Source organism: Eriocheir sinensis, unplaced genomic scaffold, assembly GCF_024679095.1.
Source record: "Eriocheir sinensis breed Jianghai 21 unplaced genomic scaffold, ASM2467909v1 Scaffold1449, whole genome shotgun sequence".
Classification (NCBI taxonomy): Eukaryota; Metazoa; Arthropoda; class Malacostraca; order Decapoda; family Varunidae; genus Eriocheir; species Eriocheir sinensis.
In genome coordinates this window covers 31,328-52,972 of record NW_026110794.1, presented here as the reverse complement: position 1 = coordinate 52,972, position 21,645 = coordinate 31,328, and the positions used below count along the sequence as shown (strand labels likewise).

The following is a 21,645-nucleotide window of genomic DNA, read 5'->3' as shown; positions in this document are numbered from 1 at the left end:
AGATACATTCATGGGGGTCAATATCCATGGGTGTGGAGTTGGAGTTGCAGAAGTCGCCTACTTTTGGCCAGAGTCGGAGTCGGAGTTGGTAAAAATATCTCCGATTCCGACTCCTTTAAGATACGTGTGATGTGTAGCTTGGTGTGGTGTGGTGTGGTGTGTGGTGAGGCGGTAATTGATTTCCCTACGACTGTACTACAGAAGAGGGGAAAGGGGAGGGGAAGGAAGTGGACAGGATAAGAATTACGCCTCCGGTGAGGTACATGCGGGAAGCGAGGTGGGTGCTGCAAGCTCACCAAAGACCCTTCCCGTGTCCTCACTTTCCGTTTCCCTACTGTCTCATTAACACCGGAGAGCAGTTTAGCATGCCCTCTAAAGACATATCATCTTACTCTCCACACAACGCTGAACACACGCAACACATACACCTTTTCTTGAAAATTTATTAAAATTCAAAATGGCATAATATAACAGCCTCAGAGTCACCGTCGGGGGGGGTGGGGTGGGGGGTGGGGGGGCACAAATGCCCCCAGAGCGGACTCCCTTTTTGGCTCTCAACCTAAGAAGTATCGCGATAACTCCTTAAACTCTCTCTTTATTAACTTCTGCAACATTCGCGGTCTACGTTCCAATTTTCACTCTTAGAGGTTTCTGAGGCTTCTGACAGTAATTTCTACTCTGTTCCCTCTATCTCTATTCTAAATTTCACTCCAAAGCTGGTTGTTGCCTATAGGTTCGCAACGACATCACTTGCTCTCATGCCAACGACCTTGCCTCTTCTTAATTTTCCCCCATCTGGCTGATACTTAATTTTCACTCTAATACTAAATACATCTGTGCTGTTCATCTCTCACCTAACTCTACCAACTATGTAAACTTCTTTGACTACTTGAACTTCAAAGTGGAACACATCTTGACTCACTTTCCTTTCACTGAAATCTACATCATTCCAATGTTCACAACCAGCTTTGGCTTTCATCCTCTTTCACTGACAGTCCTTGTGAACAAACCTTTAATTTTGTTCTCCTCATTTATCTAGAGCAGTTGGTTCAACACCCTACACGTATTCCCGACCGCCTTAAAGATACGCCCAACATGCTTGACCTTTTCCTAACCTCTAACCCTTCTGCTTACTTTGTTCAACTGTTCTCTCCGTTGGGCTCATCCGATCACAACATTATTTCAGTATTCTGTTCTATCGCTCCTGTACATCCTCAGGACCCACCAAAAAGGTCATGCTTTTGGCATTTCGGTTTAGCTCGGTGAGACAACCTGAGGATGTACTTTTCCGATTTCCCGTGGAATGAATACTGCTTCCAGGAGAGACACCCTCAAGTCTGTGCCCAGCGCACCACAGAGGTGATTGTCTCTGGAATGGAGGTAAACATTCCACGTTCTTTATCTACTCCTCATCCTATAAAGCCTTTGTTTGATCACGATTGTTCTCGTGCTTCCAAATATAGAGAGGTGACTTAATAAAGGTATCAGAGCCTTCGAACTCCTGTTAATCATGATCTTTACATTTCTGGCTAGAATCGTGCCAAATATATTCTCCTACTAACCAAAAACTCTTTCATCCATCTCTTTTGTCTCCGACACTTCTTTTCCCCCTTTCTGATGCTATGCATATGCAGTGGCCTTGTCCTCCCTTGTATGGAGTATGTATCTCGTGCTTGGGGGGGCTACACTCACACAGCTCTCTTGGACAGAGTAGAGTTAAAGGCTCTTCGTCTCATCAACTCCCCTCCTCATACTGACAGTCTTAAATTCCGCCGCCATGTTGCATCTCTTTCTATCTTCTGTCAATATTTTGATGTTGACTGATCTGAACTTTCTAACTGCATGCCTCCCCACCTCTCGCGGTCCAACTGCACTCGACTTTCAACTCTAGCTCATCCCTATATTGTCCGAACCCCTTATGCATGATTTAACCAGTATCTTCACTCTTTCATCCCTTACACTGGTAAACTCTTGAACACCCTTCCTCTGTATTTCGTCCTGCCTACAACTTGACCTCTTTAAAGAAGAGTGTATCAAAACACCTCTTCACCCGAAATTGACCTCTCTTTTGGCCACTCTTCACTTTTATCTATTGTAGGACCAACGATTTGCTTTTTTTCATCTACACCTTTTTGTTGCCTTTGAGCTGCATCCTTAGCTGTAAAAACAGAACAGAAAGTGCCGCAACCTTGCTTTCTCTAATTCTTCCAGCGACTTCTGGCACCTGGCCAAAAATATATCTCTTCCAATTTCACTTCATCTTTACCTCCTCTCCTTAACCCTGACGGCAGCACCGCCGTTACATCTGTTTCTGAGGCTGAACTATTCGCCCAAACTTTCTGTAAAACCTCCACTCTGGACGATTCTTGGCATATTTCCCCTCTGACTTCACTATGCCTGTTATTAAGATGTTTTATATGCCCTCTCTGGCTTCAGTCCTCATAAGGCTCATGGGTCTGATGGAGTGCCTCCTATTGTCCTTAAAAAAAAATGTGCTTCCGTGCTGACACCCTGCCTGGTCATACTCTTCGTCACTGCCTTTTAACATCTACCTTTCCTTCCTGCTGGAAGTACGCCTACATACAGCCTGTGGCTAAGAAGGGTGACCGCTCCAGTCCCTCAAATTACCGTCCTATAGCTTTACTTTCCTCTCTTTCTAAAACTTTTGAATCAATCCTTAACCGGAAGATTCATAAGCACCTATCCATTTCTGATATTCTATCTGACTGCCAGTATGGGTTCCGCAAGGGGCGTTCTAGTGGTGATCTTCTTGCCTTCCTAACTGACTCCTGGTCATCCGTTTCGGTAAACTTTTTCCGTTGCGCTAGACACATTCAAAGCTTTCGACAAAGTCTGGCACAACTCTTTGCTATCTAAACTACCCTCTTGTGGATTATATCCTCTCTCTGTACCTTTATCTCTAGTTTCCTTTCCGGCCGTTCTGTCTCTGTTGTGGTAGACGGTCACTGTTCTTCCTCTAAATTGATCAACAGTGGTGTCTCACAGGGTTCCGTAATATCCCCACTTCCTTCCTGTTATTCATCAATGATCTTTTCACAACAAACTGTCCTATCCACCCGTACGCTGATGACTCCACTCTGCATTATTCAACTTGTTTCAACAGAAGATCCTCCCAACAGGAATTACAAGACTCCAGACAGAAGGCTGCACAACGCAAAACCACAGACCTTGCCATCATTATTGGTTGGGGAAGGAGGAACCTGGTGTCATTCATCGCCTCAAAAACTCAATTTCTATACCTACAAACTCGACAAAATCTTCCAAATACCTAGCCCCTATTCTTCGGTAACACTCAGTTGTAACCTTCTATAACAAACATCCTCGGTCTATCCTAAATTCAAAATCTCAACTGGAAGCTTCACATCTCCTCTTCCTCGAGGTTGGGCATTCTGTATTTTCTCCACCAGTTATTCTCTCCCGCACAGATCTTTCCCATAAAGAAAGGCCTTGTCCGACCTCGTATGGAGTATGCATCTCACGTGTGGGGGGGCTCCATACATATATCTCTCTTGGACAGAGTAGAGTCTTAGGCTTTTCGTCTCATCAGCTTCCCTCCTCTTACTGACAGTCTTCTATCTCTGAAATTCCGCAGCCATGTTGTCTCTCTATCTATCTTCTATCGATATTTTCACGCTGACTGCTCTTCTGAATTTGCTACCTGTATGCCTCTCCCCTACCCGTGGCCCCGCTTCATTCTACTCCAGCTCATCCCTCTACTATCCAAAACCCTTTATGCAACAGTTAGCCAGCATCTTCATTCTTTCAACCCTCACACTGGTAAACTCTGGAACAGCCTTCCTTCGTCTGTATTTCTTTCTGCCTCTAACTTGACCTCTTTTAAAAGGAGTGTATCAAGACACTTCTCCACCCGAAACTGGCCCCTCTTTTGACCACCCTTCACTTTTCTCTTTCATAGGAGGAGAGATTTCTTTTGTTGCCCTTGAGTTGCTTCTCTAAGTGTAAAAAAAAAAAAAAAAAAAGAGAAAAAAAAAAGAGAGGGAGACAAGTAGTTCAATGAGCTCAGGGTCGTCGGCCTCCCAGTGGCAGCTGTTGCCGCGGGGGACTCACTCCGACAGGCTTGTGTTGTGGTGGGGCTAGGAGCCCGCCTGCTGGCACCACCTGTTTCCCTCCTCTTACTGGACATTGTTATAGATGAGTGACCAGTGGATCAGACAATTGTCCAACATGTTATGAAGAAACCGTTTACATCCAGAGAGAGAGAGAGAGAGAGAGAGAGAGAGAGAGAGAGAGAGTGGAAAACTTTCACGGTCGAGGTGAACGTCTTGGCCATGAACTCACAGTGTGTGGAGGAAGACCTCTGCCCAACTGTTGTGTCGCGCGCCAGCCTTAACTGTCAGCGAACACAACAATACTAACATTAAGGGGACCACAAATACTAATACCAACTAAAGTGTTACTGTATGCATTGTATATACCTTAGAGTAAGCAACAAAATAGGTGCCCTCGACCAACTGGTCATTTCTAGCTCCTGAAACACTATACCCTACTAATGTTTCATACGTACGTGCCCTTGATTAAAAATTAAAAGAAGATAAAATAATCCGTATTTGTTGTTATTTTGATTTGAGCAGCAATACAGGTATTTCTTCTTCTTCTTCTTCTTCATATTATTATTATTATTATTATTATTATTATTATTATTATTATTATTATTATTATTATTATTATTATTATTATTATTATTATTATTATTATTATTATTATTATTATTATTATTATTATTATTATTATTATTATTATTATTATTATTATTATTATTATTATTATTATTATTATTATTATTATTATTATTATTATTATTATTATTATTATTATTATTATTATTATTATTATTATTATTATTATTATTATTATTATTATTATTATTATTATTATTATTATTATTATTATTATTATTATTATTATTATTATTATTATTATTATTATTATTATTATTATTATTATCATTATTATTATTATTATTATTATTATTATTATTATTATTATTATTATTATTATTATTATTATTATTATTATTATTATTATTATTATTATTATTATTATTATTATTATTATTATCATTATTATTATTATTATCATTATTATTATTATTATTATTATTATTATTATTATTATTATTATTATTATTATTATTATTATTATTATTATTTTTATTACTATATTATTATTATTATTATTATTATTATTATTATTATTATTATTATTATTATTATTATTATTATTATCATTATTATTATAATTATTATTATTATTATTATTATTATTATTATTATTATTATTATTATTATTATTATTATTATTATTATTATTATTATTATTATTATTATTATTATTATTATTATTATTATTATTATTATTATTATTATTATTATTATTATTATTATTATTATTATTATTATTATTATTATTATTATTATTATTATTATTATTATTATTATTATTATTATTATTATTATTATTATTATTATTATTATTATTATTATTATTATTATTATTATTATTATTATTATTATTATTATTATTATTATTACTATTATTATTATTATTATTATTATTATTATTATTATTATTATTATTATTATTATTATTATTATTATTAATATTATTATTATTATTATTATTATTATTATTATTATTATTATTATTATTATTATTATTATTATTATTATTATTATTATTATTATTATTATTATTATTATTATTATTATTATTATTATTATTATTATTATTATTATTATTATTATTATTATTATTATTATTATTATTATTATTATTATTATTATTATTATTATTATTACTATTACCAGTAGTAGTAGTAGTAGTAGTAGTAGTAGTAGTAGTAATAGTAGTTCCTGGCAGCTGTGCTTTTTTTTTGTGCTCTCCAGCATATCCTGAGGCTCTCCTATTGCTGCTGCTGCTTTGCTACTTCGCTGACCTCTACTGCTAAGTGTTTTATTCCTGTGTACTTTACTTAAAAACATTCTCCCTTGCACACTTGCTCTTCCCCTACACCTCCCCTACACTTCCTCACAACACTGTGGTGCACATACAACTCCTTCCTAACTGTACTGAGCTCCTTCTTAACTTTACTACACATAATTTACAAATTATTTTCCAGTTAGTGTACTAGAAGGTCCTTGTTTCAGGCTAATTTTCTTTCTTTGTTTGAACAGTCCGGAAATTCACGACGCGGCGTCTACCCCGCCGCGCGGTGGGCGAAATTCCCTAGAGACCCTTTGTTTTGTGTCGAATGCGGATGCCGGCAAGCACCCCAGTATTTTAAAACAAGCAAAGGGCGATCGATTCATGTCAGTTTTGCATGAAGGCAAAGAAGGATGAAAGGAACATCAGACAACTCGAGGATGCCATTCATGCGCTGACACGGGACATTGAAATTTTGAGGGAAGGTCTCCTGACGACAAAGTGTAGCAAGTGTTCCACTCGCGGGAGTTCCTCCTCGCTCCTGCCCTCGCCCTCTCCCTTCCGTTCCTCCCCCCTTCCCTCCTCTTCTTCCCCCTCATCCGCCTCACCCTGCTCTCCCTCTCCTCTCTCCTCCACCCTCGCCTCCCCTCCCCACCCACCCACAGCCGCTACCACCCCCGCCTCCCCCCCAGTCCCCTCTTCCCCCCCCCCCTCTTCCTCCTCCTCCCCCACATCCGGCACCACCTCAGCCACCTCCTTCTCTACACCTTCCCTTCAACGTCCTCGTCCTCCTCCTCCTCCTCCTCCTCCTCCTTCCTCCTCCTCCTCCTCCTCCTCCCTCCTCCTCCTCCTCCCCAACTCCCCACCACCTCCTCCGCCACCACCTCCGCCACCTCCTTCTCTCCATCTTCCCCTTCAACGTCACCCCCCCACCTCCTCCTCCTCCACCTCCTTTTTCGCATGTTTTCAGACAGATTGCAACAAGACCTCAACCTATATTCATATAATTCTCCCCCACAACCTAGATTGCAAGTAACGAAAGTCAACAATAGAGTAAAGCAACAGTTAATGTCCGCATGACAGGTGGAGTGAGGTGTGGGTGCAGTAAGGTGACAGGTTATTGGTGCGTGCCTAGTACCGCCGGTAAAACGAGAATCAAGCCTCCACCTGTGCCCCTGAAACTACACCTCACCCATCGTGGGTATTGGGGGGATTTCTGGGGCTGCCCTGTGTAGGCCACTCGTCCTCTCCCAGTCTCCCTGTATTTCTATGTTCTTATATTCTAAAGTAATGAAGTTATTTTCCCCCACAGCTTAGGTTACCAGTAGTGTAAGTTAAGGGTAGTAATTTCCTCTTATTTCTCTGTTTACTGTAAAATTTCCATGGCCCTTTCTTCCTTAAAGGTACAATTGTGTTCTCTTCTAACTATTTCCTGCCGGCACGTTGCCGGAGGGAGTGGTGGGTGAGGAGGAGCCTTCATCTTTTCTGTCCTATCCTACCACACGTAGATTACTAGTAGTAGCGGTAGTAAACATACACCTTCGCCATAGACCGATAGGTCTTCTGGTGTCTGTTCTTCCTATGTATTCCTATGTATTCCTTCTCCTTCTTCTTCCCCTCCTCCTCCTCCTCCTCCTCCTCCTACTCCTCCTCCCCTGTTGCCGCCGCTCCATCTCCACCTGTAGCGGCTTCCCTTCAGTCTACTGACGCAGTTTCTAAGAGGAGAGTCCTGGTGGTTGGGGACTCTCAAGTCAGGTTCATTGACAGGTACTTTTGTTCAAGGGATAAGGAAAATAGGCTTCGAGTGTGCTTTCCCGGGGCGGGCATCCAGCACGTCTCTGACAAAATGGAGGAAATTTTAGCAAGGGAGGGGACACAGCCTATCGTCTTCTGCAGTTTCGGGGGTAATGACATTGGTAGAGTGGGTAGCGAAGAGATATTTCGGCGCTTCAGGGAATCGTTCGCCAAAGTGAGAGACTTCGGGGGGGGGGAAGGGGGGATGCCGGCCGTTTGTGGTGGTTTGCCAAGGTGAGAGATGGCTTTCCAGAGCCTTAGCAGTAAACAGCAGGCTGGCGGCCCACTGTAAGCGAAATGGTTGGCTTTTCCTGGATAATTGGGACCTCTCCTACGATAAAGGCTCCTTGTATGCCAAGGATGGGGTGCACCTGTCATTCAAGGGGGTGGAGGTTCTCGCAGACTCCCTCGAGCGATCACTTAGCACCCTACAGGATTTTTTAGAGTAAGCGAGGGAGGAGGGCCTGTCATCAGTGGCTATGTATCGCAGACAGGGACTAGGCGGCGCAGGAGTAATCGAAAGGATGTAAGAAAGGATGGGCTAACGGCTTATTACACCAACAGTAGGAGTCTCAGGAACAAGATAGATCTACTGAGGGGGAAAGCATGTGTCGAGAAATTCGACATTATAGCTATCACGGAAACATGGGTGGATACTGCAAACAAAAACTTCATGTCGGAGTATGAAATAGATGATTATCAAATGTTTCACAAAGATAGAAAGGGAAGAAGGGAAGGGGGGTGGCACTTTATGTTAGAGGCACACTTAAATATTCCGCTAACAACTCTGTTCAAGCAAATGGCGACTCAGAATCAGTTTGGGTGGACGTCCACAAAGGGAAAGACAAACTAATTCTAGGGGTTCTTTACAGGCCACCCAGCCTTAGCAGGCAGGACACTGATATATTACTGCAAGAGGTAGGCAGGGCGAGCAGGAGCAAAAATGTCTACATAACCCGGTAGCAGCGACGGACCAAATTTGTGGATTTTACCGTGTATCAGCGATGGGCCAAATCTGTGCCACGATATAAATCCCCAAAAAAAGATGGTACATAATCTGATCACAAATGCTTTGATATATATTATGAAATGGTTTGTGTGAGGGGGGATTTTTTCTCATTTTTCTCGCTTAGAGGGACTATTAAGAAACATGATCCCCGCTGCTACCGGGATAATGGGGGATTTTAACTATAGGAATATAGATTGGGAAGGCGTGGTGGGTGATCTAGAATCTGAGGATTTTCTGAAAGTAATACATGATAATTTTCTCAACCAGGCAGTGACTGAGCCCACCAGGGATAACAACACTCTAGACTTGGTCTTAACTAACAACGAGAATATGATCAGCGAGCTAGATGTTGGGGGAAAATTAGATGGCAGTGATCACAAGGAAATTAGGTTTAAACTAGACTGGGCGGTGACCCAAGAACTCAACCCTGTGTTGGTGCCTGACTTTAGAAGAGCTGATTATGAGGGGCTTAGAAGACACCTTGAGGAGGTAAATTGGGGAACCTTAGGGCTGGACGAGGGCCAGATCTCAGGGCTGGAACCGGAAAGACAGGGGAATCATGTAGAAATGACCTATAATAATTTAGTTAGAGTAATTGCAGAGGGTCAGCGACAGCATATTCCTTACCAAGCACGTAGGAAGGAAAATAACGACCCCAAATGAATGACCTGCAGACTCAAGCATGAGATAGGCTTGAAGAGAGGAATTTAAAGGAAAATAAAGAACGGAGAAACCCACCTCAGGGGTAGGTATGTTGAGCTAACCAGGTCGGTGAAGAAGAACACCCGCCTAGCAAAAAGAAATTATGAGATTAGGGTCGCCAACGAGGCCAAGAGCGATCCAAAGGCTTCTTCAAATAGTATAGAACGAAAACAAGGGACAGAATTGGGCCGTTGAAAACAAACACAGGTGAGCTCGTTGAGAATGGAGAAGATATGAGTCAAATGATGAATAACTATTTCCTCTCAGTTTTCACGCAGAAAAATCTAACAACCATTCCGGAGAGAGTTCAGGTATATGAGGGCGAAGGGAACGACAAGTTGAGGGATGTGATCATCACTAGGCAAGTAGTCCAGGATGAGATTGGTAGGTTGAAGAAAAACAAATCGCCGGGCCCAGACGAAGTATTCCCAAGGGTGCTGAAAGAGTGCAAGGAGGTCCTCAGTGGCCCGCTTACCGATATCTTTAAGATGTCGGTATTTTCTGGGTATGTGTCCAATCAATGGAAAGTAGCTAATGTAACGCCGATTTTCAAAAAGGGAGACAAGTCAGTCACCTCAAATTATCGCCCAATTAGCTTAACATCAGTTGTAGGAAAGATGTTGCAGTCAATTATAGCCGGGAGCATTCGGGACCATCTAGAAAAGCATAATTTAATTCATGATTCACAGCATGGATTCACAAAGGGTAGGTCTTGCCTTACTAACCTGTTGTCCTTCTACACTAAAGTAATCGAGGCTGTTGACCGAGATGAAAACTATGACATACCCTATCAAGATTTCAGTAAAGCGTTCGACAAAGTTCCCCATCACCGGCTATTACTAAAATTACAGGCTCACGGCATAGATGGGAAAGTTTTGAACTGGATCAGGGCGTGGCTTAGTGGTAGGAAGCAGAGAGTGCAAATCAATGGTAAAAAATCTGAATGGGGAAGTGTTACGAGTGGCGTCCCACAAGGGTCGGTGCTGGAACACATAACTGATAACTGTGACGAGCTAAGCTATCTGGGAACACTGACGAACATCGTCCCATGCTCCTCGGGCCAGAGACATGAAAATTAAATTACTATTTGCTAAACATCTACTGAAAGAAGACAGAAATAACTTGGCCAGAAACATATTCCTTAAAGAAACAGAAAACACTAACACAAAGTGGACTAAAACTTTAAAGAAATATATGAATGAACTAAATATAAATATGGCACAACTTGATAGTTTAACAAAGAATAATATAATAGAAAAAGTAAGGAGATGGGACTTAGAGAAATGGAAAAAACGAAATACAGACAAAGTCATCATTAAGAATATATGAATTGTACAAAAAGGACCAAAAAGAAGAAACTTGGGCAGACAACACACTGGGTACAAAATTAATATTAAGAGGAAGAACTAACACCGTAACTCTAAACTGGAGGAACAGGTTTCAGAGGAAGAGTGAGGAGTGTCCGTGCTGTGGAGCAGAAGTAGAAACATTAGAACATTTTCTGCTGGACTGTGAAGAATATACAGAAATAAGACAAAACCAAAACTTTATACAGAACACAGAAAACCAAAACACAGACTACTTAATAGCCGATATACTAGTGTTTCAACCATTAACTCTGGAAGAAATTCAAGATAGAAAAAAAAATTACAACAATATGGAACAGAAGAAAAAAGAAAACTGAACAAAACTAAAAGAGAACAACGACAATCAACAATCAGGAATCAAGAATAAGACATAAGTGGGTGCCGTTACAAAGGCAATCCCACGCCTATTACTGGACTGGACTGGGCTGTGTTACTTTATTTTCAACAGATGAGATGTTTCTACTGATGTTATTGATGTCTGACATGCTATAACATAGAGCTGAAACAAATAACTGATAACTATGACGAGCTAAGCTATCTGGGAACACTGACGGAACATCGTCCCTTGCTCCTCGGGCTGTGTTACTTTATTTTCAACAACTGAGATGTTTCTAGTGATGTTATTGATGTCTGACACATTATAACACAGAGCTGGAATACATAACTGATAACTGTGACGAGGTAAGTTGTCTGTGGGGACGTGAGCAGGATACAAGGGGTGCGTGATTCCGTCTGCCAAAAATTGCATTTTTGCAAGAAAGACACCCACCCACACACATACACCCACCCACCCACACCCACACACGCACACACACACACATTCACACCCACCCACTCACACACACACACACACACACACACACACACACACACACACACACACACACACACACACACACACACACACACACACACACACACACACACACACACACACACACACACACACACACACACACACACACACACACACACACACACACACACACACACACACACACATACATGCACATTGCAAGAAATAAATAAATACACACATTGCAAGAAATACACACACACACACACACACACACACACACACACACACACACACACACACACACACACACACACACAAAAAAAAAAACACACACACACACACACACACACACACACACACACACACACACACACACACACACACACCCTGGACGATTCTGGGCATATTCCTCCTACTCATCCCCCCTCTGACTCCTTTATGCCTGTTATTAAGATATTTTCTATGCCCTCTCTGGCCTCAACTCTCAGAAGGCTTATGGACCTGATGGAATGCCTCCTAATGTTCTTAATAACTGGGCTTCCGTGCTGACACCCTGCCTGGTCAAACTCTTTCGTCTCTGCCTATCAACATCTACCCTTCCTTCCTGCTGGAAGTATACCTTTGTACAGGCTGTGCCTAAGAAGGGTGACCGTTCCAATCCCTCAAACTACCGCCCCTTACTTTCCTGTCTATCTAAATCTTTTGAATCAATCCTTAACCGGAAGATTCAAAAGCACCTTTCCACTTCTAACCTTCTATCTGATCGCCAGTATGGGTTCCGCTAGGGGCGTTCTACTGGCGATCTTCTTGCTCTCTTAACTGACTCTTGGTCGTCCTCTCTTAGCCGTTTCGGTGAAACTTTCTCTGTCGCGCTAGACATATCGAAAGCCTTCGATAGAGTCTGGCACCAGTCTTTGCTCTCTAAACTGCCCTATTTCGGATTCTATCCCTCTCTCTGTTCCTTTATCTCCAGTTTCCTTTCCGGCCGTTCTATCTCTGCGGTGGTAGACGGTCACTGTTCTTCCCCTAAACCTATCAATAGTGGTGTTTCACAGGGCTCTCTCCTATCACCCACTCTTTTCCTGTTATTCATCAATGATCTTCTTTCCATAACAAACTGTCCTGACCACTCATACGCCGACGACTCCACTCTGCATTATTCAACTTCTTTCAATAGAAGGCCATCCCAACAGGAAGTACACGACTCCAGACTGGAGGCTGCAGAACGCTTAACCTCAGACCTTGCTATCATTTCCGACTGGGGCAGAATGAACCTTGTGTCCTTCAGTGCCTCAAAAACTCAATTTATCCACCTATCAACTCGACACAATCTTCCAAACACCTATTCCCTATTCTTCGACAACACTCAGCTGTCACCTTCTTCAACACTAAACATCCTCGGTCTATCTTTAACTCAAAATCTCAACTGGAAACTTCACATCTCCTCTCTCGCTCAATCAGCTTCCTCGAGGTTGGGCGTTCTGTATCGTCTCCGCCAGTTATTCTCCCACGCGCAGTTACTATCCATATACAGGGGCCTTGTCCGCCCTCGTATGGAGTATGCATCTCACGTGTGGGGGGGCTCCACTCACACAGCTCTTCTGGACAGAGTGGAGGCTTCGTCTCATCAGCTCTCCTCCTCCTACTGATAGCCTTCTACCTCTTAAATTCCGTCGCGATGTTGCCTCTCTTTCTGTCTTCTATCGATATTTCCACGCTGACTGCTCTTCTGAACTTGCTAACTGCATGCCTCCCCCCCTCCCGCGGCCCCGCTGCACACGCCTTTCTATTCATGCTTATCCCTATACTGCCCAAACCCCTTATGCAAGAGTTAACCAGCATCTTCAGTCTTTCATCCCTCACGCAGGTAAACTCTGCAACAATCTTCCTTCATCTGTATTTCCTCCTGCCTACGACTTGAACTCTTTCAAGAGGAGGGTATCAGGACACCTCTCCTCCCGAAATTGACCTTTCTTTCGGCCACCTCTTTTGATTCTTTTTTGGGAGCAGCGAGTAGCGGTTTTTTTTAAATTATTGTTTCCTTTTTTGTATGCCCTTCAGGTGTCTCCTTTGTTGTAAACACACACACACACACACACACACACACACACACACACACACACACACACACACACACACACACACATACATACAATTTGGGTGTCTACTTATTGCCATTAGGAAAAATGTTAGCTTTCAGTGGAGGCACATAAGAACTAACTTTCAATTACAGTAGACAGAGGGAGTGCAAATTGTAGGTATGTGGACATTTTTATAACTTATGCCAGTAATGACTGTGTGCATGTACTTTGTGTGTGATTTTAATGCCTCTCACTGTCTGATGTTCCCTCTGGTGCTGGTGATGATGATCGGGTGCCTGCCGAGGTACCCCACATAAGTGTAACTGATTATGGTATAACTAAGACCAGGGCAAACCAAGATCTGACCCTAGACAGGAACTTTTATGGCAGGAAACTGGTTGAACTTTGTAAAAATCATCAAGTATTTATATGTAGTGGAAGGATGGGGGAAGACTGTGGTATTGGCAAGCCTATAACTGCATACAATACAACTGTAGATTACTTCTTAGGTTCACCTGAAGTTATGCAGTATGTGGTGGTTTTTAGAGTATTGGATTATGATCCGCTATTGTCTGATGTACACTGTGGATTACACGTAAGGATGAAATTTATTGGACCAAGTAATGTGCCCGCTGTAAGCATGAGTGCCCAGGAGGCAGAACAAAGAAGAGCAAGTAAAAGGCCAGGAAAGTGGAATGCTGAGAGAAGGGATGTATATGTGAGGAATATTAGTGAGTGTAAGGTAAATGAGTTGATGGTTAAGTTGAATAATTTATCCATAGAACCAGGAATTAAAGCAAATATTGATTGACCCTGCACTTGCAAATTTTCCACAACATAAGAAAAAAAAACATATATCAAAAAGAACAATAATGCCACTGTAAATGGTTTTGACAAACAATGCTGGAAAGTAAGAAAGGAGTACCATAAAGCTAGGCATATATATTATTTGCACACGAATAGTGTAAACCTTAACAGCATGATTGAGGAAAGCAGAAAATACAAAACAAATCTTAAAAAAAAAATAGATAAACATAATTAAAGAACTTAGGAAATGCAAAAGTGATGACCCTAAAGAATACTGGAAAATCCTTAATGGTCAGAAAAAGAGCCATCAGATCCCCATTACATTAAATGAATTTACGAGCATTTCAGACAGTTAGCGAGTGATGACAACATTGATAATAATGAAGTAAATATTCTCAATGATCATGATAATATGGATAATGAACTCTCACCATTACTTAATGACCCTATAACCAACGAAGAGGTTGCTAGAAATATTTAGAAATTAAAAAAAACAATAAATCCCCAGCATCTGACATAATATTAAATGAATACATTAAAAGTAGCTACTTCGCATATTTTGTCCCCCCCTATATGTTGAGCTGTTTAATAAGATATTTGATACTGGCGTCATGCCATCTGAGTGGCTGGTTGGGACAATAGTGCCACTTTATAAGAATAAGGGTGACGCTCAGGGTGTTAACAACTACCGGGGGATCACTTTGCTTAGTTGTATGGGAAAGCTGCTTACCTCAATACTTTACGCGAGACTTAATGAATAATCAAATACTAAGTTTATTATTAATGAAACACTAGCAGGTTTTAGGCATGAGTACTCTACACTGGATCATATATTTTTGCTTAAATGTATAATTGATTTGTTCAACTGGAGGATAATTAAGCTTTTTTTGTTTGTTTGTGGACTACAAGGAAGCTTTTGATATGGTGTGGCGTGAAGGTTTGTGGTACAAGTTGGTGAAGGAAAAGGTGAATGGGAAAATATTTAATGTAATCAGAAACATGTATGACAACATCAGGTCTTGTGTCATGCTGAACCAACAGACGCCAGACACCTTTGTATGTAATGCAGGGTAAGGCAGGGAGAAAATTAGTCACCATTGCTGTTCGCTTTTTATATTAATGATATTAAAAGTAAATTGCTCGAATTTAATTGTAATTATGTAGATTTTGGTGGTGATTTCTTAAGTTCGTAACTAAAACTTCTGGTATTAATTTATTGAGATGATACAATTATTTTGTGTGATAGTGAGGAGGGAATGCAACAAGCCTTGACTGCTTTGAATTTGTGCTGTAATCAATGGAAACTACAACTTAACAGCGACAAAACAAAAATAGTCATGTTTAGTAGGGGAAGAGCCAGCATTGATAACTAAAAATTTGAATTTGGAGGTGAAAGCATTGAAGTAGTGGAAGACTATAAGTATCTTGGTGTGTTATTTAATTACAATGGAAGGTTCCGTTAAGGAGAGCTGGAGCTTAAAGAACAGGCCACACGGGCAATGTATTCACTGATAGGAAAGTGTAGGAAATTTGACTTGCCAGCCGACATGCAAACTGAACTATTTAATACCACGGTGTTGCCCGTACTGACTTATGCTTCAGAGATTTGGGGATATTACAGAGTTAGAGTCTTTGCATATGATTTTTTTTTAAACAGGCATTGGGAGTTCATAAGAATACTAGCAATGACATGCTATATGGTGGACTGAGAGTATTTCCATTTGACATACATATAAAGAGCAGAACGATGGGATATTGGTCTAAATTTATTTTAGGTAAAGATACAAAATATTATTCAGTAATGTATCACTGCTTGTTACATTTGGATATGTTAGGAATATATACTTCTCCATGCTTAGCCTGTATTAAAAACATTTGTAATGAGTGTGGTATGCCATGGTTATGGTTGTCTCAAGATGTTCCCAATACAACATAGGTTAAAAAAGCTGTGGAATTGAGATTGATAGACCAGTGGATTGCAACTTGGCACAACAACATAGTAACAAAATCTCTGTGCAATAACTACAAAATGTTTGAGGTGGATTATGGCATGGAGTGGTATATTTCAAGGTTACAAAAGAGCAACCGAAAAATGGTGACGATATTAAGAACTTGTAACAACAGTTAATGCAACTGTTAATGTTGGCAGGCATCAAGGCGTAAATAGAGAAGATCGGCTTTGTAATAAGTGTGATGCTGGTGTTCTGGGAGATGAATTCCATGTTCTTTTTGAGTGCACTGATAGTGAAATTGTAAGGTTGCGTGATATGTACTTACCAAGCTATTATACACACAGGCCATCACATTTCAAATATATATCACTGATGCAAAACACCAATGTTACCATCATGAAAAATTTAGCTCTATTGTTGAGGCCAGTGCTAAGCATGTTCAGATGAGTGTCAGGTGTTGGCAGTCATTATTCTCCTTCAATTATTTTTATTTCTTAGTACCTGTTTTTGTTACTTTTGTTAATGTATTTAATTATTGTTGTGTTTGTTTTGGTTAATTATATAACCAGATATTTACTTGTTGCATGGACAACATATTGTGTTATTTTTTTTTCTTTTGAAGGAGCTCCATACTTTTATATAAAGTCTGAACTTAATCAATAAATTCAATTCAAATCAATTCAGTTCAATTCACGCACACACACACACACACACACACACACACACACACACACACACACACACACACATTGCAAGAAATAAATACACACACACACACACACACACACACACACACACACACACACACACACACACACACACACACACACACACATATACACACACACACACACACACACATATATATACACACACACACACACACACACACACACACACACACACACACACACACACACACACACACACACACATTGCAAGAAATAACTACACACACACACACACACACACACACACACACACACACACACACACACACACACACACACACACACACACACACACACACACACACACACACACACACACACACACACACACACACACACACATATTAGCCAAGTCTGGAACGCCGCAGATTACAGTCATTAGACACAGACTGCATGTCCGTGCATACCATCTTCTAAATGTAAAGTATCAGCATCTGGAAAGCAGGCAGTTTTGTTCTCTCTTTGTGCCTGTTGTTGACATCTCTGCCAATTAACTGCATGAAAGGATGTACGGCGTGTCGCCCTATCGAATGCATTCATCCCTATATTTGATATTTATGTAATATGCACGATGCAATACCTGCGATATTGTAGGCGTACAGCAGTGGTTCTCAAACTTTTTTACATGATGTCCCCTATTGATTTCTAAGAAATACGCACGCCCCCCCCCCATCCTTTGTTTATATATATATATATATATATATATATATATATATATATATATATAATATATATATATATATATATATATATATATATATATATATATATATATTGAAACTCACGTGAGGATCATTCAAACAGTGTTACTCCATGTGTGTGTGTGTGTGTGTGTGTGTGTGTGTGTGTGTGTGTGTGTGTGTGTGTGTGTGTGTATTTATTTCTTGCAGTGTGTGTGTGTGTGTGTGTGTGTGTGTGTGTGTGTGTGTGTGTGTGTGTGTGTATTTCTTGCAATGTGTGTTAGTATTTATTTTTTGCAATGTGCACATGTGTGTGTGTGTGTGTGTGTGTGTGTGTGTGTGTGTGTGTGTGTGTGTGTGTGTGTGTGTGTGTGTGTGTGTGTGTGTGTGTGTGTGTGTGTGTGTGTGTGTGTGTGTGTGTGTGGGTGGTTACAAAAATGCAATTTTTGGCAGACAGAATCACGCTCCCCTTGTATGCATAGCATAGCAAGGGACGATGTTCCGTCAGTGTTCCCAGATAGCTTAGCTCGTCACAGTTATCAGTTATGTGTTCCAGCTCTGTGTTATAGCATGGCAGACATCAATAACATCAGTAGAAACATCTCAACTGTTGAAAATAAATTAACACAGCCCAATGAGAAAGGGACGATGTTCCGTCAGTGTTCCCAGATAGCTTAGCTCGTCTCAGTTATCAGTTATGTGTTCCAGCTCTGTGTTATAGCATGGCAGACATCAATAACATCAGTAGAAACATCTCAACTGTTGAAAATAAAGTAACACAGCCCAATGAGAAAGGGACGATGTTCCGTCAGTGTTCCCAGATAGCTTAGCTCGTCTCAGTTATCAGTTATGTTTCAGCTCTGTGTTATAATGTGTCAGGCATCAATAACATCAGTATAAATATCTCAACTGTTGAAAATATGTGTGTTCTCACGAAATAATTAACATATATTTGATAAAACTGTGTAAATAAAGGGTATATAATGACGTCACGAGCTGGCAATACGTGGCCTGGCTGAGCGAGCGCTGTGATTGGTCCTAATTTCCCGTGGAGACGAGGTGTTACTGACTTGGCGAATATGCGAGCCGGGTAGCACTTCACATCAGACTAGGGATGGGCAAAGTATGGGATTTTGGGTAATCGCGGGTACGGGTACCCGACCTGGCCTACCCGAGATACCGGGGACCAGTACCCGGGTATATACCCGATATCCATTAGAAACAAATACCCGCCAGCACACGGTGATCCCGGGACCAAAGTTAAGACGATTACTGAGAGGGTGTGTCGGGGTGAGTATCAGCGCGATGCTTACCCGGGAGGCCGAGACACCCGGGACACTGCCGAAAGTGTGTGCCTCTAATAAGTAGGGACGGGTAGCGATCGTGTGTGACTTAACTGGCTGTAGAGTGTGTATGTACCTACTAGTGTATAGCATATTAACAGCAGGAATAAAGCTCATTTTCCTAGGGTTATTTATATCTTCTTTCACTTAAGTTACATCGGTTTTTTTTTTCAAGAATAAGGAACATAATTTAAGTGGGAGCCGTTACAAGGTTACTGTACAACGTTGCCAGATTGTCGTACTCTGCCTCTATGTTTGATGATTTCTAATCCAAAAACGGCTTTCATCACCCAAATAACTGCATTCATATAAGGTTATCCTTAAAATGGTTAATTATTGGTGCTTCTTGGCAATAGTTATGGGGCAGAAACCGGTAAATATGCGGCTCTTGAGTACGATTATCTGGCAACGATGCACTGGTACGCATATCCGTACTCTATACCCGACTGCTTACCTTATAATAATATTACAGAAAATACCCGTCATGATACCCGACAATCTAAGTTGGTCCCAGGTACCCGACTGGCTACTTGGTACTCTACTACCCGGGTACCTACCCGGGTATCCGCCCGTCCCTACATCAGACCACGGCTGTCTGCCGGACCTCCAAGACGGGTGCCCACACACGCTAGGTCTTCCGCGCGCCTCCGCTTTAAATACCGTTATTGTTTGTGCTTCGCTGATAATATACTTTCTTAACAACTTGGACCTTTTCATTGAAACAAACAAGTTATAACTGAATACTCTGATTAGGTTGCAGATTCTGGCTGCTGATCCACCAACAGACGAAGCTCACACTCTCCTGTGGAAGTGAGAGAGGATGTGAGAAAACTAAAAGGTGGAAAGGCAGCTGGAATTTGTAATACCAGCGCAGAGATGGTGAAAACCGTGAGTGAGGCTATGATCCGTTGGTTGCATACAGTGTTGTCTGCAATATGGCAGTCTGGTGCCACTCCTTTTGACTGGAAAAGGGGGTCGGCTGTCCCTATATGGATGGGATAAGGCCGGTGTCACACTGGGCGGTTTCGCCGCGCGGCAAAACCGCTGGGGGGTGAGGGGCGGCGGCGCCGCCTAACAAGTACCATGCCACACTGGACGGTTTCGCCGCGCGGCAGCGCTAAACCAGTACCATGCCACACGCGGTTGTGCCGCTCAGGTTATCCCCAGCAGCCATGCTGTCTAAGCTGAAGGTTGTTTGTACCCTTGAGGCAGAAGGATTGCTCAAAGAGCCCACCTGTCGGAGAAATTTTTCGGAAAGGGAAACTAGTAAAAGGTTTGAGAAGTTTTATGAAAATATTAGGAAATATGATGAAAAGCTCTTTGACTATTACCGAATGACCAAGATTTCATTCTTTCTCATTTTTATCGGAATACCCTTTTGAACTTTTCTCCCAGAGAGCTGGCCTCTCTTGAACGCATTGAATAAACAAATCAATGTCGAACATGGTGGTCAGCCGCGCGGCGAAACCGCCCAGTGTGGCCACGTGCATTGAACTGTGTGTGCTTTGTCCTCAATCGCGGCGGGAAGCGGCAGGGCGGCAGGGCGGTTCTGCCGCAGACCGCAGTATGCGGCTGCCGCGCGGCTAGTGTGACACCTCCCATTGGTTTGTGTGTGTTATCCCAAAAGCGGCGAAACCGCTCGGCGAAACCGCGCGGCAAAACTGCCTAGTGTGACACCGCCCTAAGGAGATCCTATGGATTACAAAAATTACCGTGGTATTACACTGCTCAGTGTGTCAGGCAGATTGCTCGTTCATATGCTGTTGATGTGTATTCGATCTCATTTGCCAAAGTTTCTTGACCTGGAACAAGGCACTGTAAGATGACCGCCACGTTAGGCTACTGACGTCATTCAGGACAATAGTCGTCCAACATGTGATGAGGTGAATTACACACACACACACACACACACACACACACACACACACACACACACACACACACACACACATACAAAGGTCATTTTTGAATCAGTCACAATAACTCATTTAAATACACTTACCAATGGTTGATTAGATTTTGTTTCTTGTAATTTTTCAATATACGTCTCTTGAGGTGGTACGGCGTAGAAGGTAGACTTCAAGGCGATTATATATTCAGATGAATTCATGATGTCCAAACTTCTCCTGCCCTGGTGAGTGGCAAATTATGATTTGTTTTGCCTTATATATAGAGATAGATATATATAGGTATCTGAGTCGTGATGCAACACCCCATTGACCTTTAATTATCAGTTCACTTGATTGCCACAGAGGCCTAGAGGGCTTTGCTGTCAAGATTAATAGAGATATTGTAGATAAGGCTCATGGCTGTCCTCTATCACGTCCACTTCAGATATCTAATACCAGTGAAGTAGCAATGGGGTTACGGTGGGGGTAGAGTCCCTTGATAAAGTACCGACATCCTAAGATTTATA

General features: G+C 41.3%; 1 protein-coding gene across 1 annotated transcript in view; it reads right to left on the bottom strand.

Annotated features, from left to right (window-relative positions):
- Nucleotides 1-21,400, bottom strand: part of LOC126990098 (alkylglycerol monooxygenase-like) — a 29,094-nt gene extending 7,694 nt beyond the window's left edge. Inside the window, exon 1 of the mRNA XM_050848652.1 lies at nt 21,232-21,400. Within this exon, the coding sequence (XP_050704609.1) occupies nt 21,232-21,339 (108 nt within the window). The 5' untranslated portion in view covers nt 21,340-21,400. The remainder of the gene's footprint in view (nt 1-21,231) is intronic.
- Between the last annotated feature and the right edge of the window lie 245 nt (nt 21,401-21,645).